This window comes from Dipodomys spectabilis, unplaced genomic scaffold (genome assembly GCF_019054845.1).
Source record: "Dipodomys spectabilis isolate Male_0828 unplaced genomic scaffold, ASM1905484v1 ptg000188l, whole genome shotgun sequence".
In the NCBI taxonomy this organism is placed as follows: Eukaryota; Metazoa; Chordata; class Mammalia; order Rodentia; family Heteromyidae; genus Dipodomys; species Dipodomys spectabilis.
Window position 1 is genome coordinate 3,043,858 of NW_024870865.1, and position 27,162 is coordinate 3,071,019.

The 27,162-nt window shown below is 58.7% G+C and overlaps 1 protein-coding gene across 1 annotated transcript in view; it reads right to left on the reverse strand.

The window, feature by feature from the left end:
- The window catches only part of Casz1 (castor zinc finger 1), a 54,627-nt gene that overhangs the window by 16,642 nt on the left and 10,823 nt on the right, over positions 1–27,162 (reverse strand). Inside the window, exons 3-7 of the mRNA XM_042695696.1 lie at positions 8,610–9,101; positions 3,835–4,669; positions 2,906–2,974; positions 1,437–1,527; positions 611–775 (exon numbers count right to left, since the gene is read on the reverse strand). Of these exons, the coding sequence (XP_042551630.1) occupies positions 611–775; positions 1,437–1,527; positions 2,906–2,974; positions 3,835–4,669; positions 8,610–9,101 (1,652 nt within the window). The remainder of the gene's footprint in view (positions 1–610; positions 776–1,436; positions 1,528–2,905; positions 2,975–3,834; positions 4,670–8,609; positions 9,102–27,162) is intronic.

Sequence of the window (27,162 nt, forward strand, 5' to 3'; positions counted from 1 at the left end):
GATGGTTCCTGGGCACCAGGCCCTCCCACCCACCTCAGCCGGGCCAGGCCGACAACGTTGCCATATTGAGTAAAAAAGCAGTGTCGCTGAGCACCCTGGCGGGCTGGGCTGTGCCAGTGTCTGCAGCATCTCAGCCCGCAGGGTGGCCCCCCTCTTCTTGGCCAGGTTGTCTTACAGAGCCCATAACAACCCCTGACAGACACGGAGGAGGCACGGGCTGCTCCGTGCAACCCCAAGTCGCTCCCTCTGGGCCTGACACCTTGAAAAAGCCCAGACTCAGTGTGGCATTAAAACAAAGAATTAAACAAAAACCTCCCCAGGAATCGTTCGCAATGCCGCTCCTGCTCTTAAAGCCTGAAAAATGTTGGTCTGTATAAACAGCTCGCTGAATTCCCCCCACACCAATTATGGCCACAGGGAAGGCCCCCACACTGGCCATCAGACAGACGCTGCCCACATCGGAGCTTCTGGAGCACTCAGGGTGCCAGCTACCCAGAGTGCTGGACTAGAAGGAAGGGAGGCCCACGGGGGGAGGGGGGGTGGGGAGGGGGGCAGTGGTGCCCAGGGGTGGGGGGAGAGGACCGGTGGAGGGGTTCTGAGGTGCGGTCACCTGCATGCAGTGGTAGTGGGTGCTCTTCCCATTGAGGTGGCAGCCGTGGTAGTAGACGCTGCAGTCATCCAGCGGGCTGAAGCGCATGAACCCATGCTGCAGGGAGTTGTCACGCTTCTTGTGCATGTTGTAATGCCGGATGACGTCCTGCTTGCTCGTGAACCTCTGCCAGGGGAGAGCGCTGAGCTGGCAAGAGCCCCTGCCCCTAACCCGCATGCCAAGGCTGGCTGCCCAGGCCAGGGCTGGCCCCAAAGCCCTCAGGTCACCCTATAAATAACCCCTCCTGGGGCCAGGGCAGGCCCTGGTGGGTTCCCAGATGCTGGCCGTTGGCAGGAATAAGCTGGAGGGCTCAGAGACCCTTCCTAACCTAACCTAACATCCCCTGGCTCCCCAGCAGTACACACAAGATGCACAGCCCCCGCCCTAACATCCAGGGCTCTGACAGGGGACAATACACCCCATGGTGGCCATGTAGGCTGTGCTGGCAAAACAGAAGAACCCTGTGCAGACTGCCCAGCACCACCAGGTCACCAGCCCTGCCCAGTATCCCCAACCTCAGGAGACCATGGACAGAGTCAGTTAGCAAGGGGCACAGGCTGATGGGCGGAGTCATTAGTCCATGCTCAATTCCAGTGGAAGGGGGGGGGGGGGGCGGTCACCAGGGCAACAATGGCTGGAGGCCCTACTGGGGCCTTTCTCGGCTGCTATCCAGGGATGTGGGTGGGCTGGTAGCTGCCCAAGTGAAGTTGAGGTGACCTGCCCACCACGCCCATGCCCCTTCCCCCTCCAGGAAGCCCTGGGCGGACAGGCGGGGTGCGGCCCATACCTGGTAGTTGCACTCGGGGTCCAGGCAGTGGTAGTGCTCGCGGTACTGGTAGGCGCAGTGGATGTGGCCACAGTGCTGGCTGCCAGAGAACCTGAAGAGAAAAGTGAAGGGGTCAGCCCTGGAAGGCCTCTCTGCTAGGGTCCTAGGTCTGAGCAGCCCCTGTCCACACAGCCTGGGTGGGAGTGTGTGTGTGTGTGGGGGGGGGGGAGACAGGTGAAGTGGTAGAGGTCTGGGGACAGCAGGGCCAAGCATTGGGCCTGTCGGAAATCCCAGCTGCCTGCCAGCCTCCGCCTGGGAGAGAGTGCCCGCTGACACAGGCCTGGCACCCAGGTGGGTAAGGAAAGTGGAACAGGCCACAAGCGCAAGTTGGAGGAGGGACCGACAAAAGACCTGGAGCTTCTGCAGGTGGCTGATGACCCATTCGCGTGCCCCCCCCACCCCCCAGCCCAGGCCTGGCTGCACCAGCCAGGGCTCTGCGGCTGAGAAGTGTTAAAGGGCTCTCTCTGTTCTGGGCTTTTCCTGACACTTGAAACAGTCCAGAGTTATGAATTTTTAAAGCAGAGCATCTGTTTGGCTTCCCATGGTAGGAGCTCGCTCTCCAGCCGAGTGCACAGCCCGGAGCTCCACGCCGCCCAGCCACCCCGGCTCTGCGGCCGCTGGCTGGCGTGCGGATGGTCCAGCCTCCGTGGGGCCATCCCGGGGGCGGTTCTGAGAGCGTGGCCATGGCCACGGGGCGGGGGGAGGGAGGGGGCTTCACGCAGGTCCCCACTGCAGATGATGGGGTTTCAGGAGATGGGAAGAAGCCCACTGCTGGGGGGGTGGGGGGGAGGAGAACTACTCACAAATAAATGTTTAAGTGGAAGCTGCCAAAAGGACCATCGAGCAAAAGCCCCGATAATAACGATGGTAATAATAATCAAGAGAAGACAGAAGAGTGGAGCGGGGAAGACAGAGGGACAGGAAGAAGTCGGAAGATCATAGAAAAAGCTGCTGCCAGGTTGTGGCCCCGCCTGGCACCAGCCTTGGGGAGGGGGCGGGGCTGGTCTGGAGGTTCTTTGAGGGTCTTCACTCGCCAGTCCTGCTGCCTTTGGAATGGAAACGAGTGGACCTGGAGCCGTGCGTCATCAGGGCCATGGAGAAGGACCACTGTCTTTCCCCTTCTCACAGCTCCACAGTGGCCATCTCTCCATCCCAGGTCCCCGGGGGTGTGGGGACGGAACCCGGGCGGGGCCGGCACTCACCTGCGGCCAGGCCCTCCCGCTGAGCCTCTTGCCCCCCAGCCCTACCTGGGGACAAAGCTATTGAGGGACTATGTGGCCTGGGCGCCACCCAAGAGGCAGGGCTGACGTGGTCAGCTTAGGGCCAGGCGGGAGGGGCGGGAGGAGGCAGCCTTGGCACAGCCGTCCCACCCCCTCCCTGCTCCTGGCGTCCCCCACCTGCTCTCCACAGTCTCCTCCCCAGGGGCCTACCTGGCAATATATTTCTGGTAAATGTTTACATCTTCGGTGACAGCTGGTTTATCTGTGGGCAATCCGTTCCTGGCGAGACACACAGGGCACAGCTGATTAGTGGACGGGGCGGCTCAGCCCCGCGCATCTGGAGGGTAGCTCTCTGCCCTGCGTCCTGGCCCTTCCCTTCTGGGTTCTCAACAGGCTCGGGATGGGACTGAGAGAGTCTCTTGGTAGAAACCTGGCAGAGGCTCAGTTAGGCCAACTCTGCTGAGGACTGGGCTGCCCAGAGAAGGTGAGGCCAGAGGGCTAGAGGCCCAACCAGGCCAACAGCCCACCCAGACAGGAAGTTTCAGAAACTGAAGCCTGGCTCCCAGCATGCACCGAGCATGAGGGTACTCCCGACCAGTTGGGGCCTGCAGCGGACGGAAGGATATCGTTCGTCTGTATGACCAGGCTAGTTTTTCCATCCCTGGGTTAAAGCCGAAAGGACCTATGCATCTCCCTGTCAGCTTTCTAGCGGCTTCTTCCTGCCTCCTCCGTGGTCCAGGCTCTGAGCCCAAAGCCAAGAGTACTGGCATGGCCTCCAGAGTGGAGCAGTGTCAGCCCGCCACAGCCTGTGCTCAGTCCTGGTGGCAGCAGTCAGAAGACAATGTGGCAAACAAGGGGTTAGCAAAGGGTCATGGGCACGTGTCTGGGTGCGTGACAGCAAGTACACGGGACATATAGAATATGCAGGTTCACCAGATGAAGGTACAGGAGGGTGTGTGTGTGTGTGTGTGTGTGTGTGTGTGTGTGTGTGTGTGTGTGCATGGTGGGGGGCTCAGCTGGCATAAGTGGATGTACCCACCACTGTGGGCTTCATGGGTAAGGAGGTGGGCCTCTCTGCCTCTCTGCCCAGTCCTGTCCCAAGGCTCAGGTGGCGGGAAGGGGAATCGAGGGGGGCTTACTTGACAGTGGAGACGGTCCCCGTGGTGATGGAGTCTGTTTTGGAGAAGGTTGACTTCAGGTATTCGGGAGTGTTGAAGGAGAGGGAGGCAGGTGGCTCGGGCCCCGGCCCTGGGGCACTGGGGGTGCTGGGCATGCTGGCGAGGGGTGCGGGAGCCAGGCTGGGGGCAGGCGGACCCTTGGCGGGGCCGGGCTTCTGGATGCCCCGGACGTCGTACTTGGAGGGCCGCCCCACCTTGCCGGTCTTGAAGGCGATGGCCCCGCCCATGTCCGGGCTTCCCTCCCCCGGCTTGAAGAGGTGCAGGTACTTGACGTTCTCTAGGTCGTACTTGGACGGCTTCTTGTAGGTGCTTCCGTTCTGGGGCCGCAGGTTCTCGCCCGTCTTCAGTTTCTGGATGAAGAAGTCGTACTTGGAAGCGCGGGCCACCAAGTTCTGCATCTGGAGGCTGCTGGGTGAGGGCAGGGGCAAGATGGTGGCTTTGGTCTCCAGGTGGGCGGTGTTGCTGGGGAGCCGCAGGCTGGGCAGGGGACCCACCCCCTCCTTGCCCACCCGGTCCTCGGCCTTGGTGCCATGGGCTGGCCAGGAGAGCTGCTCGCCGGCCTTGAGCTTGCGGATGTACTCCTCGTACTTAGAGAACCGGGCGCGTTTGCTGAGGCCGTCCTCAGAGGTGGGCAGCATGGATGAGGCTGCCGCCTCGGGGGTGGAGCCAGCGTGAAGCTTCTCGAAGCTGATCTTCCTGGCCAGCTCATCCCTTGTGTTCTGGTCGTCGTAGCCAAACATGCCAAGGAACTCGGTCATGGTGGATGCCGCGTAGTCCCGCAGGGAGGAGGCCTCTCCTACAGGGGGAGGGGCAGGTCACCTCTGGGGGAAGGGGGGAGCAGGAGAGGGGCAGGAGGCCCCCCACGGTGGACTCCCCCCCCAGAGGGGGAGGAGGCCGGCATGGGGAGGGGGCGGAGCAGGACATGATCTATGGACATTTGGCTCACTTGTTAGGTTTTACGACTCTTAAATTAATTTGTTTTAAAAAAAAGTAATTAATACTGGGGTAAAATAAAACGAGTTCATCAATGCCAGGAAAATCAATTTCCTAAATGTTCTGGCCGATGGCTTTTCAGTACATTAAACAAAGTTTCATAAATGTCTCCGCTCCCTTGCCTTGGCCTAATATGAAAGAGAAGTCATTTTACTGGAAGTAAGGCCAGATCCCGGCCTACCTTCTCCAGTGGGGGCCGTGGTAGTGGGCCGGCCGGCCGGCCAGTCCTGGAGGCAGCCCAGGGCTGAGGGAGATGCTCTGGGTAAGGGAGGGGGGCCCACCTGGAGGGCCTTCCCTGACCCCCACAAACGGATCTCCTGAGCAGATGGGGCTTGTCCTGAGGCATGACAGGACCTGGTCTTCTTGACCACGGCTCCTCAAGCGGTGATCTTCAGCATGAGTGCTGAGCAGGGGCAGGGCCCGTGCTGACGCGCCTACCCAGCCTCCAGCCACTCGGCTGTCCCTGTGTGCACACACAGGGTGCTCACTGGAGAGTAAGGGCGAGGGCCAGCAGCACTGACCCATCCATCTTCCCCACAGTCTGCACACAGGGCGTACGGACTCTGGAGGGGCCTCCCGTACGCACATACATACACACCTCCCACATGTAGTCACACGCGTACTCTCACATACACCTGTTCCCTCCTACGCACCTTCACACACCCACGTACACAAGCTCACATCCACGTGCTGGTTCACATACTCACAGGTTCACATCCCTTAGCTACCTTCCCCAACTCTACAAACATACCCATAGACAATCTCTTAAACCCCACGTGCAGATCTTCACCACAGCCAGGTGGCTGGAGGAAGTGAGCCCATCCAGTGCCACTTTCTCACTGGGCGCCTTCTTTCTTTCCTTCCTTCCTTCCTTCCTTCCTTCCTTCCTTCCTTCCTTCCTTCCTTCCTTCCTTCCTTCCTTTCAGGGGGGACAGTTATGGGGCTTGAACTGTAGGCCTGGGCGCTGTCCCTGAGCTTTTGGGCTCAAGGCTAGCACTCTACCACTGGAGTCACATCTCTTACTTCCAGCTTTTTGTTGTTAACTGGAGTAAATGTTGCATAGTGGCCGGATGCCGGTAGGTCACACCTATCATCCTAGCTACTCCGGAGGCTGAGATCCAAGGATCACAGTTCAAAGCCAGACTGAACAGAAAAGTCCATGAGACTCTTATTTCCAATTAACCCTCAGAAAACGGGAAGTAGCGCTGTGGCTCAAAGTGGTAGAGTGCTAGCCTTGAGTGAAATGAGCTCAGGGCAGTGCCTAGGCCACAAGTTCAAGCCCCATGATTGACCAAAAGAAAAAACAAAAAACTCACGAACTTTCTTGCCCAAGCTGGTTTCAACAATGATCCTTAGATCTCAGCCTCCTGAGTAGTGAAAATTATAGGCATGAGCTATCAGCATCCCTACCATCTTTTTTTTGCTAGTCGTGGGGCCTGAACTTTGGGCCTAGGCGCTGTCCCTTAGCTCTTCAGCTCAAGGCTAGCGCTCTACCACTTGAGCCACAGCACTGCTTCTGGCTTTTTCTGCTTATGTGGTGCTGAGGAATTGAGCCCAGGGCCTCATGCATGTAAGGCAAGCACTCTACCACTGAGCCACCTTCCCAGCCCTATCCCTAGCATCTTAATTATTTTTATTTATTTTATTTATTTATTTGTTGTCGGTCATGGGGCTTGAACTCTGGACCTGGGCGCTGTCCTTGTGCTCTTCAGCTCAAAGCGAGCGCTCTACCACTTGAGCTACAGCGCCACTTCCGGTTTTCTAGTGGTTTATTGGAGATAGGAGTCTCACGTTCTTTCCTGCCCAGGCTGGCTTTGAACCGCGATCCCCAGATCTCAGCCTCCTGAATAGCTAGGATTACAGGTGTGAGCCACCGGCGCCCGGCTCTAGCATCTTCTTATGCCCTGAAAGAAAGCTCTGTGCACACAAGCGGTGAGACTCTCACAGCCCAGGATACCCACGCTTTCTCTACTGGGGTGTGAGTCTACCCATCTGGGCACAGAAAAGTGGCTAAGACCCTCCAGTCTGGGGCTCTTAGCAGCTAGGGGAAGCCGGAGAGGACCCTTCTTTACTGAACCACATCCGCGCTTGTCAGGTGCGGGAGTCTCAGAGCACACACCAGGGTGTCTGAAAGAACATGGTGGGGCCTGGCGGCACAGCACCAGCTGTGAACGTGGAAGGGACTCTGAGCTCCTGGGGGGAGGGGGACATTTCTGGGGGGGGGGGGCACTGGGATCTCACTGAGGACAGGACAGTCCCAGACGGCGTTCTGGCACCCATGCTAGGCAGAGTGACTCCAGGAGCTCACGGACATCTGGTCTCCTGGCAGGCCCTGGGTCAGTGCGGGCCTGCGCACCAGCCTACCCAGGTTGGGGGCTGGCCTGGCGGGGAGTGGGCTCCGCTGACTGCTGGATGCAGTGGCTCAGGGACCAGGGAGAGGGGCTAAAAATAGCTGGAGGCAGCTGAGCCCTCACTATATATGGCAGAGAAACAGAAGGCTCTGAAGGGCAGGCAGCTTCGAGCAGGGAGGGGGCCAGGCGGGGGTCCCAGAGGCAGCCCAGAGCCCCCCACTCCCCGCAGGCCTTCCTGAGCCCCCAGGCATACAGAAGGTGGCCTAGGGAGCCAAGCTCAGGGTGGGCAGCTGGGGCCGTCGCTGGGCTGAGAGGGCCGGCTGGCCAGGAGGCCATGGGCTGTCCAAGCCCCGCCTCCTGCCAGGAGGTGAGGCTACTCCCCTATCTCCAGGCCTTGAGCAGAGCCCGGGGTGAGTGCAGGGGAAGCTGAGGGGACAGCGGCCCTTGTCCCTGTCCCTCTCCTCTCCCCGGCCCGCACAATCACCTTGTGTCTGGCAGCGGCAAGGGCTTTTCCTATCAGAGGAAACTGAAGGTCACACTTTTCCTCATTGATCTTGCAATGTTTGTTAATTACTCTGTCACTGATGTGGCGAAGGATAATTAAACAGCTCTGTTTATATCTTATATGCATAATTATGTGGCTGCGCAGGGCTCCCCGCACAGGGAGGAGATGCGCCCCTCACTGCAGGGGGAAGGGGACTGGGGAGCGGGCAGGGGAGGGGCCTGGCTCCGGGAGAAGCCTGGAAGGAGTCTGTGGAGAACAGCCAAGGCCCAGTTCTGGGGCTCCTCACAGGGAACCCCAGGCCTGCCCTCCCAGGGACAGAAAGAACACCGGGCTGTTCTGCGTCTTGAGGTCAGGGGGACACTGGAGAAGCTGGGCCGGGGCCATCTTGTGGGAGAGGTCAGCCAGAGGACCAGGTCTGGGCAGCGGGGTGTAAGGGAATCTGCTGGCTAGGCGGGTCAGTCCTCCTGCGAGTTCCTGCCTGCGAGGGGTGGCAGGGACCGGACCGCGGGCAGGGGAAGGCTGAGGGGGACAAAGCCCTCCGGGGGCTCACGTGGTGCAGTGCATGGGGCCCCCAAGCCTACCCCTGGCTCCCCACTCCATGTATCATGGCCCCTGGACACTCTACAGGTGTGTGCCATCACGCCAACCACCAGCTACCCTTCTATCCATCCATCCTCCATCCACACAGCCATCCACCCACCTGTCCCTCTAGCCTTTGTCTCTGATCCTCTGCCTGACAGGAGTCCGTGTGGGTCGGATGAGGGGCTGGCCTTTGGAAGAGCAAGCGGGCACGCTCCCTGGACACAGCACCCTTCTCGGCTTCCCCGTGGCGCTGTGCCTTTTCCCAATCTTTGACCCCCACCCCTACCCCGGGGCCAGCCACTCACCTGAAGCCTGCTTGCCACCAGAGCTACCATCATCCTTTGCGGCCGGTCCATCCGCGTCCTTGTCCTCCAGGCCCCCGCTGTCCTTGCAGGGCTCCTGTGCGTGGTCTTCCTCGTCGCTGCAGCCCTGGGGCTGGACCATGTAGACACCCTCGGGCGGCAGCTCCAGGCCCTCACGGGCGATGCGCCCCAGCATGGGCGCGGGTGCCGGCTCCTCGCTGTACTCCCCATTCACCCACTTCTCGATCACCGCCCGTCTCTTGTCTTCTTCGCTGCGGGGGGCCCGGGTCACCCCAGACTCAGGGCCGCTGCGCTCCTTGTCCCGAGGCCGCAGGGGGCTGCCCTCGGCTGGGGGGCCGCCGGCCTCCGCTCCCTTCTCCACCACCACCTGGCGGCTCAGCTTGGCGCAGATGGCGTTGAGTTTCAAGCCGCCTTTGCGCTTGGCCGCCATGGCCGGCTTGCCTGCGGGCGGGTCTGTGCACCGGGTGCCTTCAGCTGCGGGGAGAGAGGGGGTATGGCGGTGAGAGGCCTGGATGGTGCCCCGCCCCCACCTTGGGCAGGCCCACACCCCCAAGCCACAGGTCTCCCCATATCACACAATATCACATCCATCATGTCATTTCCATCATGGCTCCATCCAAGTGCTCTGAGACCACCTGGCGTAGCCTCGTCTCCCCCGCCAGGCTGGGAGGGCTGGCAGGACCCCCGAGCTGCTTTATCCTCAAAGCCTACTACAGTGCCTGGCATGTAGTAGTGGTTCAAAATGAATGAATGAGCCAGGCGCCGGTGGCTCACGCCTGTAACCCTAGCTACTCAGGAGGCTGAGATCTGAGGATCACGGTTCAAAGCCAGCCGGGGCAAGAAAGTCCATGAGACTCTTATCTCCAATTGACCACCAGAAAACCAGAGGCAGCATTGTGGCTCAAGTGGTAGAGCACTCGCCTTGAGCTGAAGAGCTGAGCGACAGTGCCCAGGCCCAGAGTTCAAGCCCCATGACCCCCCCCCCCCAAATGAATGAATGAACGAATGAATGGCTCATTAAATCCAAGTCTTCTTCCTGAAATCTGGTTCCAGGAAGCATTTCCTGGGCTTGTTTGGCCCTCAAAAGCCCCACATAAGGGGTGGCACCTCCAAAGACACAAGGGTCGTGGGGTGCTGAAGCGCAGGTGCTGAGGGGGACAGGACGGCTCGGGGAGGCTGGCAGGGCCGCTCCTCCGCTCCACCTGCCTGGGATTCACCTCACCACAGGTCCCTGGGGAGGACTCGGCCGCTGCCAGCTTCCCGCCTGGGCCAGACTCTTGCCTTGCCGACCCAGCCGCTCCTGGCTGGCATCCCTCCACCCGAGCATGCCATCCTCTGGCATTCCTCGGCCAGGTCAAGTCCCTGGGCCCCACAAACCACAACTTCTGCTTGTGGACCACGGAGCCCTTCTCCTCGGCCAGTGGCCACTCAGGATTTCCAAAAGACCTCCATCTTCTTTGAGGAACTTCCCTCATCGGGGTCTTCCCAGCTCCCCACCCCCACCCCGGGAGCCTCTCTGGCCATCCACACACAGAGCTCCTCGCGAAGGCTGCTCCTCCCCTCCCGGGACTTCCTGCCTTCTCCTGCTGTGCCTTGGCTGGCTCCTGGAGCCCGGAAAGCCTGGCCACTCCTGAGAAGCCCACTTTTCAACCCAGCCCAGAACACGATGGGACAGCTACAGAGCACCTGGACAGGGCTGGACCACGGCATGTGGCCGCTTATTCTGCACTCTGCCTCATCAGGGCCCACACAGTGTTGGGGACATAGGGCCAGGAAGGCCAACAAGAGTACCCACAGCACATATAGCACCCAACTGTCCATCTGTCTGTCCATTTATCCGTTTAGTGCGCACAGGGTGGTGGCCAGGTGAAGGGGTTCAGCTCACATTCCTTTGTGTAGGTGGGAGCCCCATTCAACCATGCCTCTCACACCCCTTCCCAGGGAAACCTGCAGATTCCCGGTGGGAGAAGAGACTCAGACCTGCTCCTCGGGCCTATGGTCCAAAGGCACTGCTCTACGATGGAGCAAGCCCCACGAAAACACATACCCACGGAGAGGCCAGAAGTGTGTTCCCAGAGGCCCCAGCCCACACGGGGACACACACAGATAACCGTCCCTTGACAGACACAGTAGTATCGCTGCCCCAGATCCTCGCCTTGTCGTTAGCTGATGGAGGTGCATGGCCTTGCTGGCTCAGCTCACTGCCGCACAAGGGTCTGCCCGGTCTGCTCACTGTCCTCTCAGTCCCGGGCCCCCATGGCTTCAGGACCCCGAACCCTTGCCTTTGCTGGATGTCCATTCTACTCATGACCGTCTACAGCTCCAAGACGTTGCGGAGTTTCCCTGCCTCTTTCTGCAGGGACACAGAGCTCCTGGAAGCCCAGCAGTGTGCCCCGAACCATCGCCCCCACCCCGTCTCACCTCCGAGCCAGCTAGCAGGCCTCATCTGGCCCGCTGTGTCCCCCGTCCTGGATGGGGAAGGGAAGGGCAGGCATGGGGGAGGGGAAGCCTACACTATTTTTACCAGGAGGTATGCAGCCAAGTGTGTATGGCAGACGGCAAATGAATCTATAAATATTTATCCCAAGGAAGAGGGAAGCAGAAGCTCCCCAGGCTGCACTTGCTGCTGGTGACACCCCCTTCCCGGGCCCCCCCACACCCATCTTGGAGGCTCCCGAACCCTGGCCCACCCAGCCCAGCCCACCCTCTCTTGGTCTCGGCTGTGTGCCTGCTCAGTCCCGGCCTGGCACCCCCCCCCCCACCAGCTGTGCTGCAGCTGTGCACCCGGGGCCCGCCCCCAACCCTAGGCCCCTTTGCTCCTGCCAACTCCCCTTACACCTGCCCTCCAGCTGCTGCTCAGCCCCAGCCCACCTGCCATCCAGATGTTGCCCTCCCTCTGGCTCCCCTGCGGATCCCAAGGGTGGAGGAGGTGGCCGGGGACGCAGGGGCAGAGGCAGAGGCAAGAGTTATGGTGGTAAGTGCCAACACGTGTGGGGCTGAGGTGGTGGGAAGGGGGGGTACGTCTGGGGCTGAGGGCTCAGCTGCTGCCTGCCCGCTTTCCCGCCTACCCCCTGGAACTTTGCCACTGCCACTCCAGCAAGGCCCTGGGACCCACAGACTACCCACCCCCACGGTCTGACCCCAGACTCCTGTCCATGTAAACATGCCTCTGACTTTCTTCCCTAAAACATAAACGCCGTGGCCAGGCCTCAATGGGAGGAAGCCATCCGTCCCCGGCCCTGTCACTGCCCCTTTCATCTCCTTCCCGCCACCAGCCTGCCTGCTGCTCTATTTACACTGGACACTTCCTCTGGGAACAATACTGCCCAGGAGGCAGGCCTGGGCTGGAGGACGGGAGGGCCGAGGACTCCTGCCCCGTTCACCCAGGGACAGGCAGACTCGGGGGTGAGGGCCAGGGAGGATCAGCCCAGACAGACCTTGAACAGCCCACGCCACTCCTGGTGGCCTGTGTCACCGGTTCCCAGTGGTTCTGGGGTAAACGCTGGGAGGTGGTAAAGTGCAAGCCGCAGCCTGGTCCCTGAGCGGAAGGAGGCAGGAGCTCACGGCCTGACTGCCGGCCCCAGGTTTGGCCAGCTTTGGCCCCCTGTAGAAAAGCTGCAGGCTGCAAGTGTGGGCCAGGCCCAGAGCCTGGCATGCAAGGATCTGAGAGAAATCAGCTGATCCCTGGTGGGGGGGGGAGGGGGAGGGGGGGACAAAATGGGCAGATGTGCTGCCATACCTGGCTCAACATGCTCCGGCCAGGTAACCTCACTTGGCCGGGGAGAGGCAGGGCCAAGGGCCAGGCCTAAGGCTGCCCTCACAGCCCTTCCCCTATCCCAGCAAATGGCCCCTCCTTGGCTCCCCAGGTTCCAAAGCTGCCCTGCCAGGGCTCCAAACTCAACGAGCCCCCAGAGGCGGCCCCGATGGGGGCGGCACCAATGGTCCTTTACGGCAGACGCTCACCAAAGCTTCCTAAGAACCCAGATGAGCGGGCGCTAGACCAGGAAGCTGATCTGCCGCTGCCCTCACAGGCTGGGGCCGAGCCCGGTCCGCAACCCAGCTCCAGGGAGGTCCAGGCCTCCCTGCCCGGGGCTCTTTACTTCCCCCATCCCGACTTCCTGTTCCCATACCACAGAGCCCCCTAAAGTGTTAACTGTGATGGGTAAAATGGTGCGGCAGATTGCTACAATAAATAATTTACTGATATTTATAAATATTCAAATCAGCCAGCTTCAGAAATCGAATGAAGGGAGGGCCTTGGGAGAAAGGCCCAGTATGGCATGAATCTCATCACTCCCTCCGAAGGCTGCTGAGGCCAGGGCTCCTGCCAGCGCTGGGTGAGAAGGGGGTGGGGGAGGGCTCCTGGAACTGCACCTGCCCCCCCCCCAGCCATGTCCCCCAATCTTTCCGATCGGGGAGGCAAAGGGCTGAAAGGAGCTAGAACTGTTCCTTTCTCACCCAGTCAGAGCCAGGCCCTCTCCTACAGGCAGCCTGGGCTCCAGGGGGAGGAGAGAGGTTTGGAGGTCACAGTCCATGGCCCTGGGTCTGGGAGTTGCTTGTCCTGCCAAGGGGAGGGCAGTCCCAGGGGCCCGGGGAAGGCCTGGCACCCCCTCCCCATCCGTGAGTAATGTGTTTCGGGGCTGGGCTGCCTGTCAGCTACCAGGCTCCGGGTGCTTTATGGGCTCTGCTTGGTGGCTCTGAACTCCCTGGTAGGAAATAAAGTTCTCCCCGCGCGTCCCTTCTAAACATTTCACTCAGTGGAAACGGTGTTTAAGAAAAATGAGGACATATTTCTTCCTAAGGATGCAGAATCCCTTTGGGCAGCCTAATGCCCGCTGTATATCAGGAGATGGGGAGGCAGAGGCCAGGAGCTGGTCCCCTGGGTTGGCGCTGTGCTGGGGTCCTGCTTCGCTGTGGCCCAGGGGACCCAGGGGGCCATGGGCACTGCTGGGCCACTCTGGTGGCTGCCCTAGCCTGTGGCTTCTTGGGCCAACTGGCAGCGGAGGTGTCCTGAACATCTTGCCTCTGCTGGGCATTTGCAGTCACCTTGGTGGCTATCAGCTAGCCACACATTGGTTGTTCTGTTACCAGAAGAGACAGCAGAGGTGACAAACACCTCAGGTACCCAGTCAGTGGTGGGAAGACACCTGGCTCAGATGTCCAAGGTGGCAGACCTAACCCGCATGCGCCCTTCCCACAGACTGCACACCAGTTATCTTGGTATCTCAGGGCAGGCATTCTGATAGAGTTTCCACTGCTACCTTCAACTTCAGCTTCACAGATCGCTGAACACCTTCTATAGGTCAGGCCCGGGGCCCAATCCTGAGACTCTGTTGTGATGGGCAGCCCTGTTGGGCAGCACTAAAGACTTACACCTGTAATCCCTGCTACTCAGGCTGCTGAGATCTGAGGATCATGGTTCAAAGCCAGCCCTGGCAGGAAGTCTGTGAAAATCTTATCTCCAGTTAGCAAAAAGCCAGACAAGGAATTGAGAGTTCAAGTGGTAGTGGCCAAGCCTTGAGCAAAAAAGCTAAGGGACAGCTCTTGGGCCTTGAGGTCAAGCCCCAATATCACCACACACACGCAAAAAGCTGCATCCTATATCATTTTGGTTCTTACTCTACTGACTGTTGAGTTCAGAGGGGAATGAATGATTAAAAGTCATTACGAAGAAGTTGGGTCCTGGTGACTCATACTTGTAATCCTCATTACTTAGGAGGCTGAGATCTGAGAACGGAGGCTCAAAGCCAGCCCAGGCAAAGTCTGTGAGACTCTTTATCTCCAACTAACCACCCCAAAATTTGGAAGTAGCACTGTGGCTCAAGAGGTATAATGGTAACCTTGAGTGGACAAAGCTCAGGGACAGTGCCAGGCCTTGAGTTCAGACTCAAGGACCAGCACACAGACAGACACAGACACAGACGACACACAGACGCACACACACAGAGACATACATAGATACACAGACATACACGGCATTACAAAGATAAGCACCATCTGGTTACCGGTGGCTCACTCCTGTAATCCTAGTTATTCAAGAGGCTGAGATCTGAGGATCTCGGTTCAAACCTGCCTGGGCAGAAAAGTCCCATAAGGGGCTAGGAAGGTGGCTCAGTGGTAGAGCACTTGCCTTGCATGCATGAGGCTCTGGGATCAATTCCTCAGCACCACATAAGCAGAAAAAGTCAGAAGTGGTACTGTGGCTCAAGAGGTAGAGCGCTAGCCTTGAGCTGAAGAGCTCAGGGACAGCGCCCAGGCCCAGAGTTCAGGCTCCATGACCGGCAAAAAGGAAAAGTCCCATAAGATTCTTATTTCCAATTACCCACTAAAAACTGGAAGTAGTGCTGTGGCTCAAAGAGCTAGAGCACTAGTCTTGAGCACAAAGAGGCTCAGGGACAGCACCTAGGCCTTGAGTTCAAGCCCCACAACCGTACTCCCCTCCCCCCAAAAGACAGGCACCATGGGTCACCCCTACAACCCCAGCAACTTGGGAGGCAGAAGAAGGAGGACTGATGTTGGAGGTCAGACTGGGTAAAGTGAGCTTGAGACCCTATCTGAAAAAACAAACTGAAGTGAAAGGAATAGAGGCATGGCTCAAGTGAGCAGCTGCCTAGCAAGGCCCTGGGTTTAATCCCTACTACCACTGTGTGTGTGTGTGTGTGTGTGTGTGTGTGTGTGTGTGTGTGTGTTGGGGGGGGACATGAGTGCCGTGAGCTCTCCCCATGTCCCTCCTCCCCCTCCCATCACAGCCACATCTCAATGGTTCCTTCCCCTTGCTCCCCCTGCAGAAGAAGGGTGTCCTTCCCTTGAGCTTGATCTCATCCTCAACTCAAAACGGATGGACCCCTGGATCTTTAAGGGAGTGAGGGTTGGCTGCTGTCCCCACAGGGTTCTGGGCAAGGTCCCTGGTTCTCAACAGCTCCATGCTGGGGAATGGGTGGGGCTTGGTGGCTGGGCCCTAGCTTGTTTATTTATTTATTATGATTTTTTAGTTCAGTTAAAAGGTTTACTATCCAGACGCGTCTAAGTGGCCTCACTTAGCGTAAGTAACTCTATAAATCAGAGGAGCTGCTACCATCCATGGCCCCGGATGGCGATCAATCTCCCCCAGGTCACAGCCAAACAGGAAGGGGGGAAGAAAGAGAGCTACCACCCAGGGGAGATTTAAAACACACACCCCAAGCAAATGCACAGAAACTGCACGCTTGCTTGTGCACACACACACGGACATCACCGTACCTGCACAATCACGTTCACACGTGTGCACGCAGAACGGCCCAGAACCAAAATGTTGCATGTGGTCATGGTAATAGAACATAGCCAGGGAGAGGACCGAGCCCGATGGGGTGCCTCAGGGGTGAGAGGGGGGGCCCCAGACCCCCCAAGGCTGGGCTCTCAGGACCCACGCTGCCCTGCCCCACGGGAGTGGTTCCGGAGGCCGTGTGGCCCCCACTTCTGCCAGCCGGAGCCGTGCCTTTCCCTCCCGCCTGCTCCAGGTAGGCCCTTGCAGGGAGGCAGAAAGAATAAAGTAGGAGGCCACTTAGGGGGGACATGGGTCCCCCACCTGCTCATTTGGCATCCTTACTGTGCCCTGGGGAGGGTGAGCGGCAGGCCGTGGAAACGTCTTATCTTTTCACTGACTGCGGAGGGGCAGGTGGACGCGCGCGCACCACGCTGCCCTAGAGAGGCCTCCCACTCAGAAGGCCCGGCTGGCTGAGCCACACGCACCAGCCGCCAATGCAGGGACGGGGGGGGGGGGGCGTGGGGGGAGGGGGGCAGCTCCTGACATCCCTCGGTCTGTGCAGACAAGTCTAAGTGGGGGAGACCCTCCGGGGTCCACCTCCCCACCCCGCTGCCCGGAGGCCTCCTGGCTGGCTTGCTCGCCTGCTCGCCCGCCCGCCCGCCCGCTGCATCTCCCTATGAACTCTATTTCTCTTTCCTCTCTGAAAACAACTGAGCTGTAAATACTGTTTAACCTTCTCCCCCCTCCCCCCTCCCGCCCCCTCCCCTCCGCACTATAAAAACACAAATATGCCATAACTCAGCCGGGCCCGGCCGCCCAGCCTCCAACATGCCCCGCGCCCGGGCCTCTCAGGAAGGTCATTACAAACGACTTTCCGATTCACTGCTCCTGAAATAATTTTGTGTATTAAAACCTGAATCTGCACTTTCTGGGGCCGAAAGCCTCGCTTAATTATGGCGGGTGTCCTTGGGACGGACAGTGATCCTTCACTCGCCAGCCCGCACTCCAGCCCTCCGCCCGCCGCCCGCCCCCCTCCCCGGGCCCAATCTGTTTTCAAAGTGTGTCTGTCCTTTATTAAATTGTTTTCTTTTCCACATTATCAGTTGCCATGGAGACCTCATCTCTCGGATTATTTGAATTTCATTATATCTATTGATTTGGGAGCATTTCATCTTTTTTATTGTTTTTCTGTCAATTTTCAAAACGAATAACCATCTAATTTGCGTCAGTGCTGATTATGTTTGTCCCTCAATAGAGGTCGGCAGCTGCGCTGGGGAAACAAATCAATGAAAAACCATCATAAAACTCCCCACTCCGGTCTCCAGGATGTGTGGGTGACATTCCACGCCTGCGAGAGACACACTCATCAGCCCCAACTTCGGCGGCGGCGGCGGCCGCTCCACTTCTCGTCCGCCTCCTTTGGCCTTAATATTTAATTTCACGATTTGGGACATTATTAGTGGTGTTTTTATTAGCGCGTGTGCATGTGAGTGTTTGGTGGTGGGCTGGCTACTTCATTAATTTGTGGGTGAGGCAGGGAAAACCCCACGGAGGACAGGGCAGACAGCCGTGGCGGCGTCTGGGGGCATGGCAGGAAAGCGGAGGGGGAAGAGGAAGAGGAGGAGGAAGGCCCTCGAGGAGGGGACAGGAGCCTGGGGAACAGGGAGGCCCCCCGAGGAGGGGCTGGGAAAGGGGGCACCGAGCGAAGGGGAGGAAAAGAGGGAATTCAAATTGCTTACTTTGTTGGTTTTTTTAAATAATTTATGCAATTTTAAGCATTTATGTATAAATTTTTTAATAAGCCACCCTGGAGCAAGATGGCCATTAACATCCCAACGTCCTTCTGTCCAATGGGCTGGCGGAGAGGATCAATTTCTGAGAGTACTTTCCCTTTTTTATGACATGATAAAATGCTTTTAAAGCAACTTACACAAATATGGAAATTTTTTTTCTTCCCCCCCCCCAGCTCCTCTCCCTTCCCCTAACAGCTTTCTATGGGGGGGGGGGCACGGGTGCACACGTGTGCGCTCGGAAGGCTCCAGTGTGTGTGCATGGACACTCTCTCTCTCTCTCTCTTTTTCTCTCTCTCTCTCTCCCCCTCCCTCCTGCTGGGGAGGGGGCGGAGGGGGGCTGGCGGGGAGACAGCCCCAGTTCTAACTGGAACTGGCCGCCTGTCCTTCTAACAAGGGCATAAACTTTCATTACCCATGCACGCAGTCAAAGACAATTTAGGGAAACGCGCTGCTCGGAAAAGGAAAACCTCAGCGATTCGTCGCCCACTCCGCCACCGCCATGTGGGGGGGAGGGGTTTCTTCCTCCAGCTTGAGGGCACGGGGGCCCTGAACCCCTGAACCTGCTCAGCAGGAGCCCCCTCCCCCACCCCAAGGCAGGCTTCCCCGTGGTGCCCTCCAAGGAGGAACCCGGAGAGTGGAGCTTGCCTGCATGCAAGGCCAGGATGACTGGACAGCGGTCCCCCCCCCCCCCCCCCCGTCTGGTCCTTTCTGTGAGACTTTCACCAACCTGGCATGGGCCCTTGAGGGCAATTTGGGGCTCCTTTGTTTGCTGCCACTCCAGGGCCTGGAATAGAGCAGAAGTTTGGCTGTGTGGCCAGATGGACAGACACTTTCGATTTTTTTTTCTCCCAAATGAAGACAAAGCAAGAAAACAGGGCCCAAAGTGTCCTGAGGTCCTGGCAGGGGGCCCTACAGACTCTGAGGGTACAATGCCTACTCGAGAGAGCCCCACTCTGGAAGTGAGTATGGGCCAGAAGTGCCTCGGGGGAAACTGAGGCAGGAGCCACTCTCATCCCTACCCTGGGCCTGAGTCCCCAACTTCCTCAGAGATAGAAGCGGGCCTGGAGTATCGGAGGATGGCAGGTACCCCCCGGCCCTCAGACTTCAAAACCTCCCCCTTCCCCTGGGCTGACAAGACCAGTCCCAGATCCCAGCGTGGGGGGCGGGGCCCCTGCCCCTTGCTCGGTGGGATGCGTCCAGCTTTCCCAGACCACCCTTAGCACCTGTGCCCTGGAAGCTTCCAAATCAAATAAACCCACACCAGAGGCCTGGCTCCACTTGAAAGCTTGCCACTCTGAGCCAAGTTTCCTCTGCCCAGGACTGCAGGGTCCTCATCAGTACGGCGTGTGTGGCGGGGATGACAGGTCCGGCTGGGCGCTGAGGAGCGCAGAGCACCTGGCCCGATGCTTGACAGTGACCGGGGCAGAGCCCGTGGCTTGGTCATTGCAGAGCAGGCTTGTCTATCCCTGCCCTGGGATGGGAAAACCCTCCTGCACTCCCCACCGCCCAACCACTCAAGCCCAACTTTCCCATCCCACCTGGCCAGCTCGGGCTCGCTGACCCTGGAGCCCCATAGCTTGCTGGACCCTCTCTTACACAGCCCAGGGGCAGCCCTGGCAAAGCCAGGCCACCCCCGAAGCCCTCAGTGAGGATGGAGGGGAGCACCCACCTCTCCTCCTTCCAGAGCTCAGATTCCCCCCAACTGTCATTAAAATAACAAGTTTCTGTTACAATCTAAACATTCCCACATCGCATAAAGGGTTATATTACACCCGAGTCACTCCCGGCCCGTGTTTGCACAGAAAAGCTCACGGCAGGTCCCCCCTCCTGACGAAGTAACTTATTAAAGTTTAAACAGTAATTAACAGAACAATAAAAATAAAGGGATGTTTGGGGAGTCATAGCGCACACAGGGTTTTTGGCAGTGCCAGCAGTTTTTCAGTGCCCTGCGCTGGCAGCAAAATGCGACTTGTGAAGCCAGGGGGGACGGAGGCCCGGCCAGAGTTGGGCCAGGGAGACGGGAGGCCTGATGGTTGAGAAACTGAGGCCAGGTGGGAGGAAAGAAATGCTGGGCCTGGGGTGGCAGGGGGATCAGGGGAGAAGACAGGATATACCAGGAGCACTGGGTCCTGCATGGGGAGCCACTGTGCGGCCAGAAGCTGGTGATGGCCCGGCCCAGCCTGGCTACAGGCATTTCCAGGAGCCTAGCGCTGGGCCAGATCCGGCCAACTCCAGCAGGGTCCTAGCGGGGTGCAGCCATGTGCCTGGCACCGTGGAGACCCTCAGGGACTGGTTCCTGAGGCTGCACCCCTGAGCTTCCTCCCACAACTTTCTTTCCCAGCTCTTGTGGGGAAAGAACTCTCTCAAATCTACCAGACCTTATTAAGCATGAGGAAGAATTCTCCCTGTCCTGGGTGCGTGTGGGGGGGTGGGGGGTGGTTGGGGGGGGGGGGGTTGAACCAGCCAGCCTAACAAGTGCCAGGTCTCACAGAAAGGGAGAGAAGGCCCAGCTAGGTAGGCTAGGCAAAACCCCGTACAAGACAAGTCCTTCTTCACCAAGGTTTGCAGAGACCTAGGCCTGGTCAACAAAACCAGAGTACCCTGGGGCTAGAAGGGCCGGGCCCATTATCCGCCATCTTGCCTCCCCTTGTCTCCCAAGTTCCATCCAAAAGACTCAGCTAGGAATGTACCTACACAAGGGGAAGGTAGAGAGACAGGTCGTGGGGAGAGGCCACACCTCAAAGCCTAGGGACCAGGGAAGAGGAGACAGCAGGCACTAGCTCAAGGGTGGAGGGCTCGGCTAGATGGTGGGTATCAAGGCCCTAATGGGCTGACCTTGATTTCCAGGTGCCCAAGAGTCGCTCTGGCTCAGACGCCCTGGACTCTCGCTGTTGTAGGCTGTTGTGGAAGGCTTGTGTTCAGCCAGGGGTGGCCTCCGCCCTTCCAATCCTAGCACCCATGGCCAGCCCTGCTCACCCCCCTTCCTCCCCTCCAGGGAGAGTCACAGAGACCTAAGTGCTTTTGTTCCAGAGTGGATTTCCAGGAGAGCACCCCAACTAGGGCACTGTGAGGGGCCTTTCCTCTCGCCTCGGAGCCCCAGTCACTTGCCACAGGATCCTTTCTACAGGAGTTCCCTCCACTGTGGATCCTACCTGGGACCAGCTTCCAGCCTACGAACAGTCTCCCTGGTCTGGGGCTAGCGGCCCTCCTGGGCCCTGGTGCAGGCCGCAGGGCCGGTGCCTCCATGTTTGAGGCTGCCTGGAGCAGCTGTGAGCTGTGTGTGGTGATGAGCAGTTGGGTTGAGGCCGAAGACCTTCTCCAACTTCCCATCTTGTGGGGTTTGGGTCCTGGGCAGTTGATGGGCATACAGAGCAGGATCTCTGTCTCTGGTTGGGCTCTGATGGTATCTAGCCAAACCACTGCCTCTTACCTGCAACAAAGCGCAGGGCCCCAAAGCCCCCTGTGCTGCTTGGATTCCAGACACCAAAACCTGTGCTCTGAGGAACTGCAGGAGAGCCAGCAGCTCTTCTCCTTTCCAGGGCAGAGCTCTTTGGGGTTTCATCCCCAGCACCCCCCGTGAGTGACTCATGGTGGGGGGAGAGTGGAGGTAGACGCAGAGAGAGCTCAGACGGGGGCAGGCCATGCTTCCCCAGCCTCCCGCTCACCCTGCCTCATTGCGAGCGAAGGCAGACTGAGTCACCCTGACCCAGAGTGGGTTGGGGGGGGCAGGGAGGCACCCTCAGGGCCAGAGGAAGGATGGGCGGAGGACAAAAGAGCGGGTGGCACCAAGAGCAGATAGGACAGAGGCCTTCTAGTGAGCATGGCCTACAGCGGGCAAGTGCAGAGCCCGATGCTTGTCCTGATCTGCTGCTTCTCCAACTCCCAACATCTTCTCTCTCTCAGAGGAACAGGGAGGAGCTGGGGCAGGACGGGGAGCTCCGGAGGGCAGCCTGCACTCAGGACCCGCTCACCCTCTTTCTACTGCCACCTGGGAACAAGTACTGGGCACGGAGGCAGAAGCCTGAGCAATAGAGAGGTTTGGTGACAGAACAGGTCATTCGCTGCCCAGGACCAGACAGGTACAGGGCTGGAACCCCACTCCACTCAACCCACTCACCCTCAGCAGACCAAAGCGCCCCCCATTTCTGCTTAAGAGAGACCCCACAGGATTCCCAGCTAGGGAAGGTTCAAGCCACATCCTAGCCCAGCTGGGAAGGGACCCCAAGATCTCAGAGCCTCTGGGAGGCAGGGTACCCAAGAGCTCCAAGGGAAATAGAAGCAGAGGCTGGAGCTGTGGGCCTGTTTTTCCATGATGGCGGGGAGGAGGCAGAAGTGCAGAAGTGCCCTTCCTGTGGGGGGCTGGGGGGGGCCAGGGACCAAGCCCCCCTGGACCTCGTGAGTTGCGCCATGAAGACTCAAGCAGGACAAGCACCATCCTGGGATTGGAACAGGGCCTCGGACAGAGAAGCCCTGGACAGGAGGCTCAGTCCCAGAAGAGGTGGGAAGGGCGGCAGGTGGCCAGACTGCACCTCCCTCTATCCCCACAGCCAATCTTTCCAATCCTCTTGCGGAGGCCAACCACGAGGACATGAGGGGACTAATTTAGGAGTATTTTTAAAACTGTGGCCCTGGTGGATGGGCTTTAGCAGTTGTCAGCCATCTGGAATAAGGAATTACAATCACCTCTCTAATCCTATATTCCCTAAACCTTAAAGCTGGTTTGCATGGAGGAAGAGGCAGCAGGTGGGTGGGGGTGGGGGTGGGGGGGTAGAGGGCCTGTTCCAAGGAGGGGCAAAGCCCAGGGAGGTGCCCACGGGGCTGACAGCCCTGTCCCTCCCCCCTCAGAGGATGCCTGGGCCTGGGGCGGGCTGAAGCGCCCACAGTGCTTCCAGCCCACTCCACTCCCCCGCCAGCTCAGCTCACACGCGCTCACTCCCCAGGCCGCGCGGGCTCGCGCAGGGACTGTCAGGTAAATTAGATCTGAAAGCTGACAATTTCTGACCATATTTCCTTGATTATTTCAAACAAATGCACAGCAGCCGCTGTAAGGAGATTAAAGTGACATAAACGTCCCGGGTGGGAGGGGGGAGGGCAGAGGATTCAGGTCACCCCCATCCGTCCCCCGCCTGACAGACGCTATATCGCTATCCAATCCAATAAAAAATCCCCCCCTTTTGCTTTAATTAATTTTACAGCTAGCTTGCTTAATTACTTTCAATCAAAATCCTCCTGCCATCGCAAAATTAGAGATGGTTGAGCTCCATTAGCCTAAATTCTTCATTTCCATATAGAAAAGAGGCTGTCTACAGAGCCAGCCCAGGCCCCTGGCAGGACAGACGCCCGTCTGCCCGCCCGCTGCCAGCCAGCTCTCTCCTGCCTTCCGCTCTCTGCCTAGCTCTGGCCTATGCATTTCCTCTTATTCTCCCCCACTACTGTATCCTATGCTGAGAAGGCTTGGGGTTCAGGTGGGGTGCCTTCCTCTCTGTGTCTTAACTTGTCACCAAGATTCATGCAGAGACCGCAAGGCTGGGCTGAACTAAGGGGCTGTGGGTGAGCGCGGAGCTCTGAGCCAGGGCGCCTGTCCTGCTGTCTCTGTCTCTCTGTGTCGCTCTGGCTGCCCAAATCCTGGGCCCTCTGTGCCTGCCCGTCTGTAGCAAGCAGAGCTCCTGGAATGGCAGGAACCCTCTTAGGCTAGAAGTTTAGTTGGTCACCCAGGGTTGTCTGGCTGATTCCAGGCTCGAGTCTCTGTCACTTAGGCCAGCTGTCTCCAGGGTAATGGACCAGCAACCTGGCAGCCCCCACGGACTAGTGTTCTCTGAGGGGCCCACATGGGCCTCCCCCTCCCCCCTGCCCCGCCCCTGGGCCACTGACTTGGTTCCCAGCCTGCAGCAGCTGCTCCTCCACCCCCAGCCCGCTTCGGTGGATGGTGGGTCTGGGCTCTGTCCACATCCTGTACTACCCTGGAGCCCTTCTCCTCCCCTCCACCTGCCTCATCCTCACAGTCCCAACCCCCGCTCCGAAAACTCCACTTCAGGTTTTCCATGCTACAGGCCCGAGTGTCACCACAGGGTCCAGCCCAACCTGGGCTCCAGCTGATTAAGGATCTGCAACAGGATGTAGGGATTACAGTAAAACCTGGCTACGGACCTTGAGGGGCAGCAGGCCAAGTCCAGGCTCTGGGACTCCCCTCCCCTGCCTTCCCTTTGAGCATGCTCTCCTGCCCCCCATCTCTGCACCCAGTGGCCAAATAAGGGAGCAAAGCTGAGCCTCTTGGCTCTTCAGGGGGTCCAGCTGGACTATGGAAAGTGGGTGTCAGGGCAGCAGTAAGGGACCCAGGCCAGGCCTGGCAGAATGGCAGAGCGGGATGAGGAAGGGAGCTGGTGGCTGAGTCTGCCCTAGGCCCTTGATACTGCTTTTAAGACAGGAAGGCAACCTGGTCCCTCTCAGTAGAGTGGTAAGGTGGAGGATGCCTGGGCGGGTTGGGGGATCGGGGGGAGGGGGTACCCACTCCTGCACTCCTGGGCAGAGGCTGAGAGAGGACTTGGGGGAAACCTTCCAGACATCAGGTCCTATGGCTGCCCAGTGGCTGTGGCTAGAGAGACACACTGACTGGAGTGTGTGTCCAGGTGGGCAAGGAGCTGTACCCTGGCTGCCTTCGGGAACGCTCTGGGTCGCTCTGCAGCCTCCTCGCTGTCCTGGCTCTCTAAGAGGTTGATTCAACCCTTCTCCTGGTTTGGCAGAATCCCTCAACTATATCCTGAGCCCAACTGGCACTCTCCCCTCTGGCCCAGGGAACCTGGAAGAATGCCTTGAGGTCTCAGGGGTCTAACGGGGATGACACCCAGCACCGAGAGTTCCTACACCACAGAGCACAGAGCACAGGCTCCAAGGGTCCGGCCATCCCACCGAGCTCTGAGATCAACAGGTGGAGAGGCCGGAGCAAACTGCAGACAAGATGCTCTCTTGGCTCCTGTCCCTTCTGCACCTTGCCCTCTACCAGGCCTGTCCCCTTACCCGTCAGTCATCAGCAAGGAACTAGAAAATGGGAAAGGCAGTGGTGGCCCCAATCCATGGGCCATGACTTCCTGGGGTGCTCTGCAGAGTCTTGGGGCAGGGTGAGCAAGTGTGGAGTTGCAGAGAAAAAAGGCCCCCACTGCAGGGGAGGACACTGGCCAAACTCTATTCCATGCCAGGCAGACCGAGGGGGTGGCACCTGCTTCTCCTGGACCTCTGGGCAGAAGTGGCTCCCTGTGCTCCTACACATCCCCCTAGGGTCCCAGCTGCGGTGTGGCTTCGTCTGGGGATTTCTCTGGAACAGCCCTTCCCTCTGCTCTCTCCCCGAGCCCAGCTTTTTCCCGTAGTTTTTCTGTAGCACTCACAATCCCACCACCTTCCTAGACCGCGAGATCTATGGAAGAGAACCACTGCTCAGTGCAGTGTCAGGCCCAGTAAATATTTACTGAATGAACAGAGAAAACTAAGTGCTTCTTGAGTTCTCTAGGACAGAGCGGGGGCCCCAGGATGTGGCCTGACTTTCGGCACTAAACCCTGCAGAGCTCTAGGAACCGTCTCTGTGTGCCAGGGCAGGGACTCCTGGCGCATGCACGCACAGGCGCGCGCACACACACACACACACACACACACACACATACACACACACACACCCCGCCTAGTGGTCTCCTGCCCTCTTGAGCCCGGGGCTCACCTCCAAATGCCCTTCACAGGCTCTGCCCAAAGAACAAAAGAGGCCCCAGTTGTTCCAGTTTCTCAATGCAGGAGGAACAACTGTTGCTGGCTAGTTCCTTTCTGAATAAACCCAGCAACTCATAGCAGTGAAGAACAAGTCTCTCCCTCTCCCTCCTGTCCTTGTCCCAAAAAAGGAGAAAAGGGGATTGAGAGGAGAGAGAAAAAAAAAAAAGAAGAAGAAGAAGATGGGAGAAAATCCCACACCAATCCCCACAATCTCCCTATACCCACTTCTCAAGTCTGTCTGGAAATGTTCTGAGCACAAAGAGGGCGCAGGGACAGCCACCTGCTGTCCTGGACAACTGGGACAGGCTATGAGATCAGGACCCAAAAAAAGGAGGTGAGCAAGTGAGGGAAGAAGGGGGGGGGGTACTACAGAGGGGCAACAGGAAAGAGCAAAGGAAAGAAATGCACAGAGGGCCGGGTCTCCTGGGCCAGGAGGGCCAGAGGGGCCAGAGAATGAGGTCAGGGGGCCAGAAGGCCCAGTAAGGCCCTTGCAGGCCAGGTGGGCTGGGGTGAGAGGGGGCTCCGCCGGGGCCTGGATGAGAGGGGGAGGTGACGAGGGAGAGGAGTTGACTGGGGAAGAGGGAACGAGGTCTATTAAAAAACTCTCAGTGCATAACACAAAATGTCAGGGTTTATAGCTTCATTCTTGGCTTTGCCGGGACTGAGAACCCTGAACAGAAATGTCACCGCTTGTCATGTTTAATCACCTGCTGTTTGTTAACACCTTCCCTGCAAGGAGCCTGTCTCAATCTGCCCCTGGGCCCCCGAGGGACCCGGAAACAGAAAACATCCCCGGTCCTCCCGGCTCAGGGCCCTGCTCCCAGCCACTGAGGGAGGATCTGGCTCCGGAGGAGCCCCCTCCTCCCCAAGCAACCCTTGCCATCAGCAGGCCAGGGAAAGGCACCTGTGAGGCGCTACGGAAGGCCAGGGCCTCGCTGATTTGGGATGGGGTGTCTGGCATGGCTAAGAAAGAGACTCTATAGGCTGGCAACCATCCCCTGTCCTCTAGTTATCCTGCCCACTGCCCCAGCTTGGGGGTGGGGAGGAGAAAAAGTCAATAAAGCAGGGCCTGCAATTCACTCCTATGGATGTTTCTGCTTGAACAGCAAGGACCACACACCAGCTCCCATGGGAAGCTGCTTGCTCCCCACCAGGAGCCCGATCTCCCCATCGGTGGGGCTGGCTTGTCTTCCTCCCTGGGCCACGCTTTTCTGGGTTGTTTAGACTAGACATTCTCAGCTCTACTGCTCCATAACTCCTTCCTTGGGTCTGGAGGCAGTGGGGGGCGGGAACCGGGTGGAGGAGCCACAGGAAGTACCACCAAGTCTCCCCCAAGAACACCAGGCTGTTCCCCAACTCTGAAATCAGCAGGAGGTCAGCTCTGGGACGAAGAAAGTTGGGTCCTCTCAGAATCCATTTCCACAAAAGATGGCCAGCTCAGGCTGAGGTTCCCCTGGGGGAACAGCTGTCCGCAAAGTGGTCAGTTTACCCTGTAGCCCTGTCAGTTCCAGGAGCCAGGCCCGCCAGGGGGAGACGCCCTCCTGAGCCGGTCTCCCAGGGAGCCAAGGCAAGGAGCCCCATGTCTCCCCACTTCTTACAAACGTGCATCTGCACACCTGTCTCCTAGGAGAAGGAACACCACTCATTTCCACGGCTTCCACAAGTGCCTGGTCCAGTCCACTCACTTCCAAGTCACAGGGATGAGTCAGTAGACCCCACCCAATATCTCTTTTCCTCTCTCTGGAGC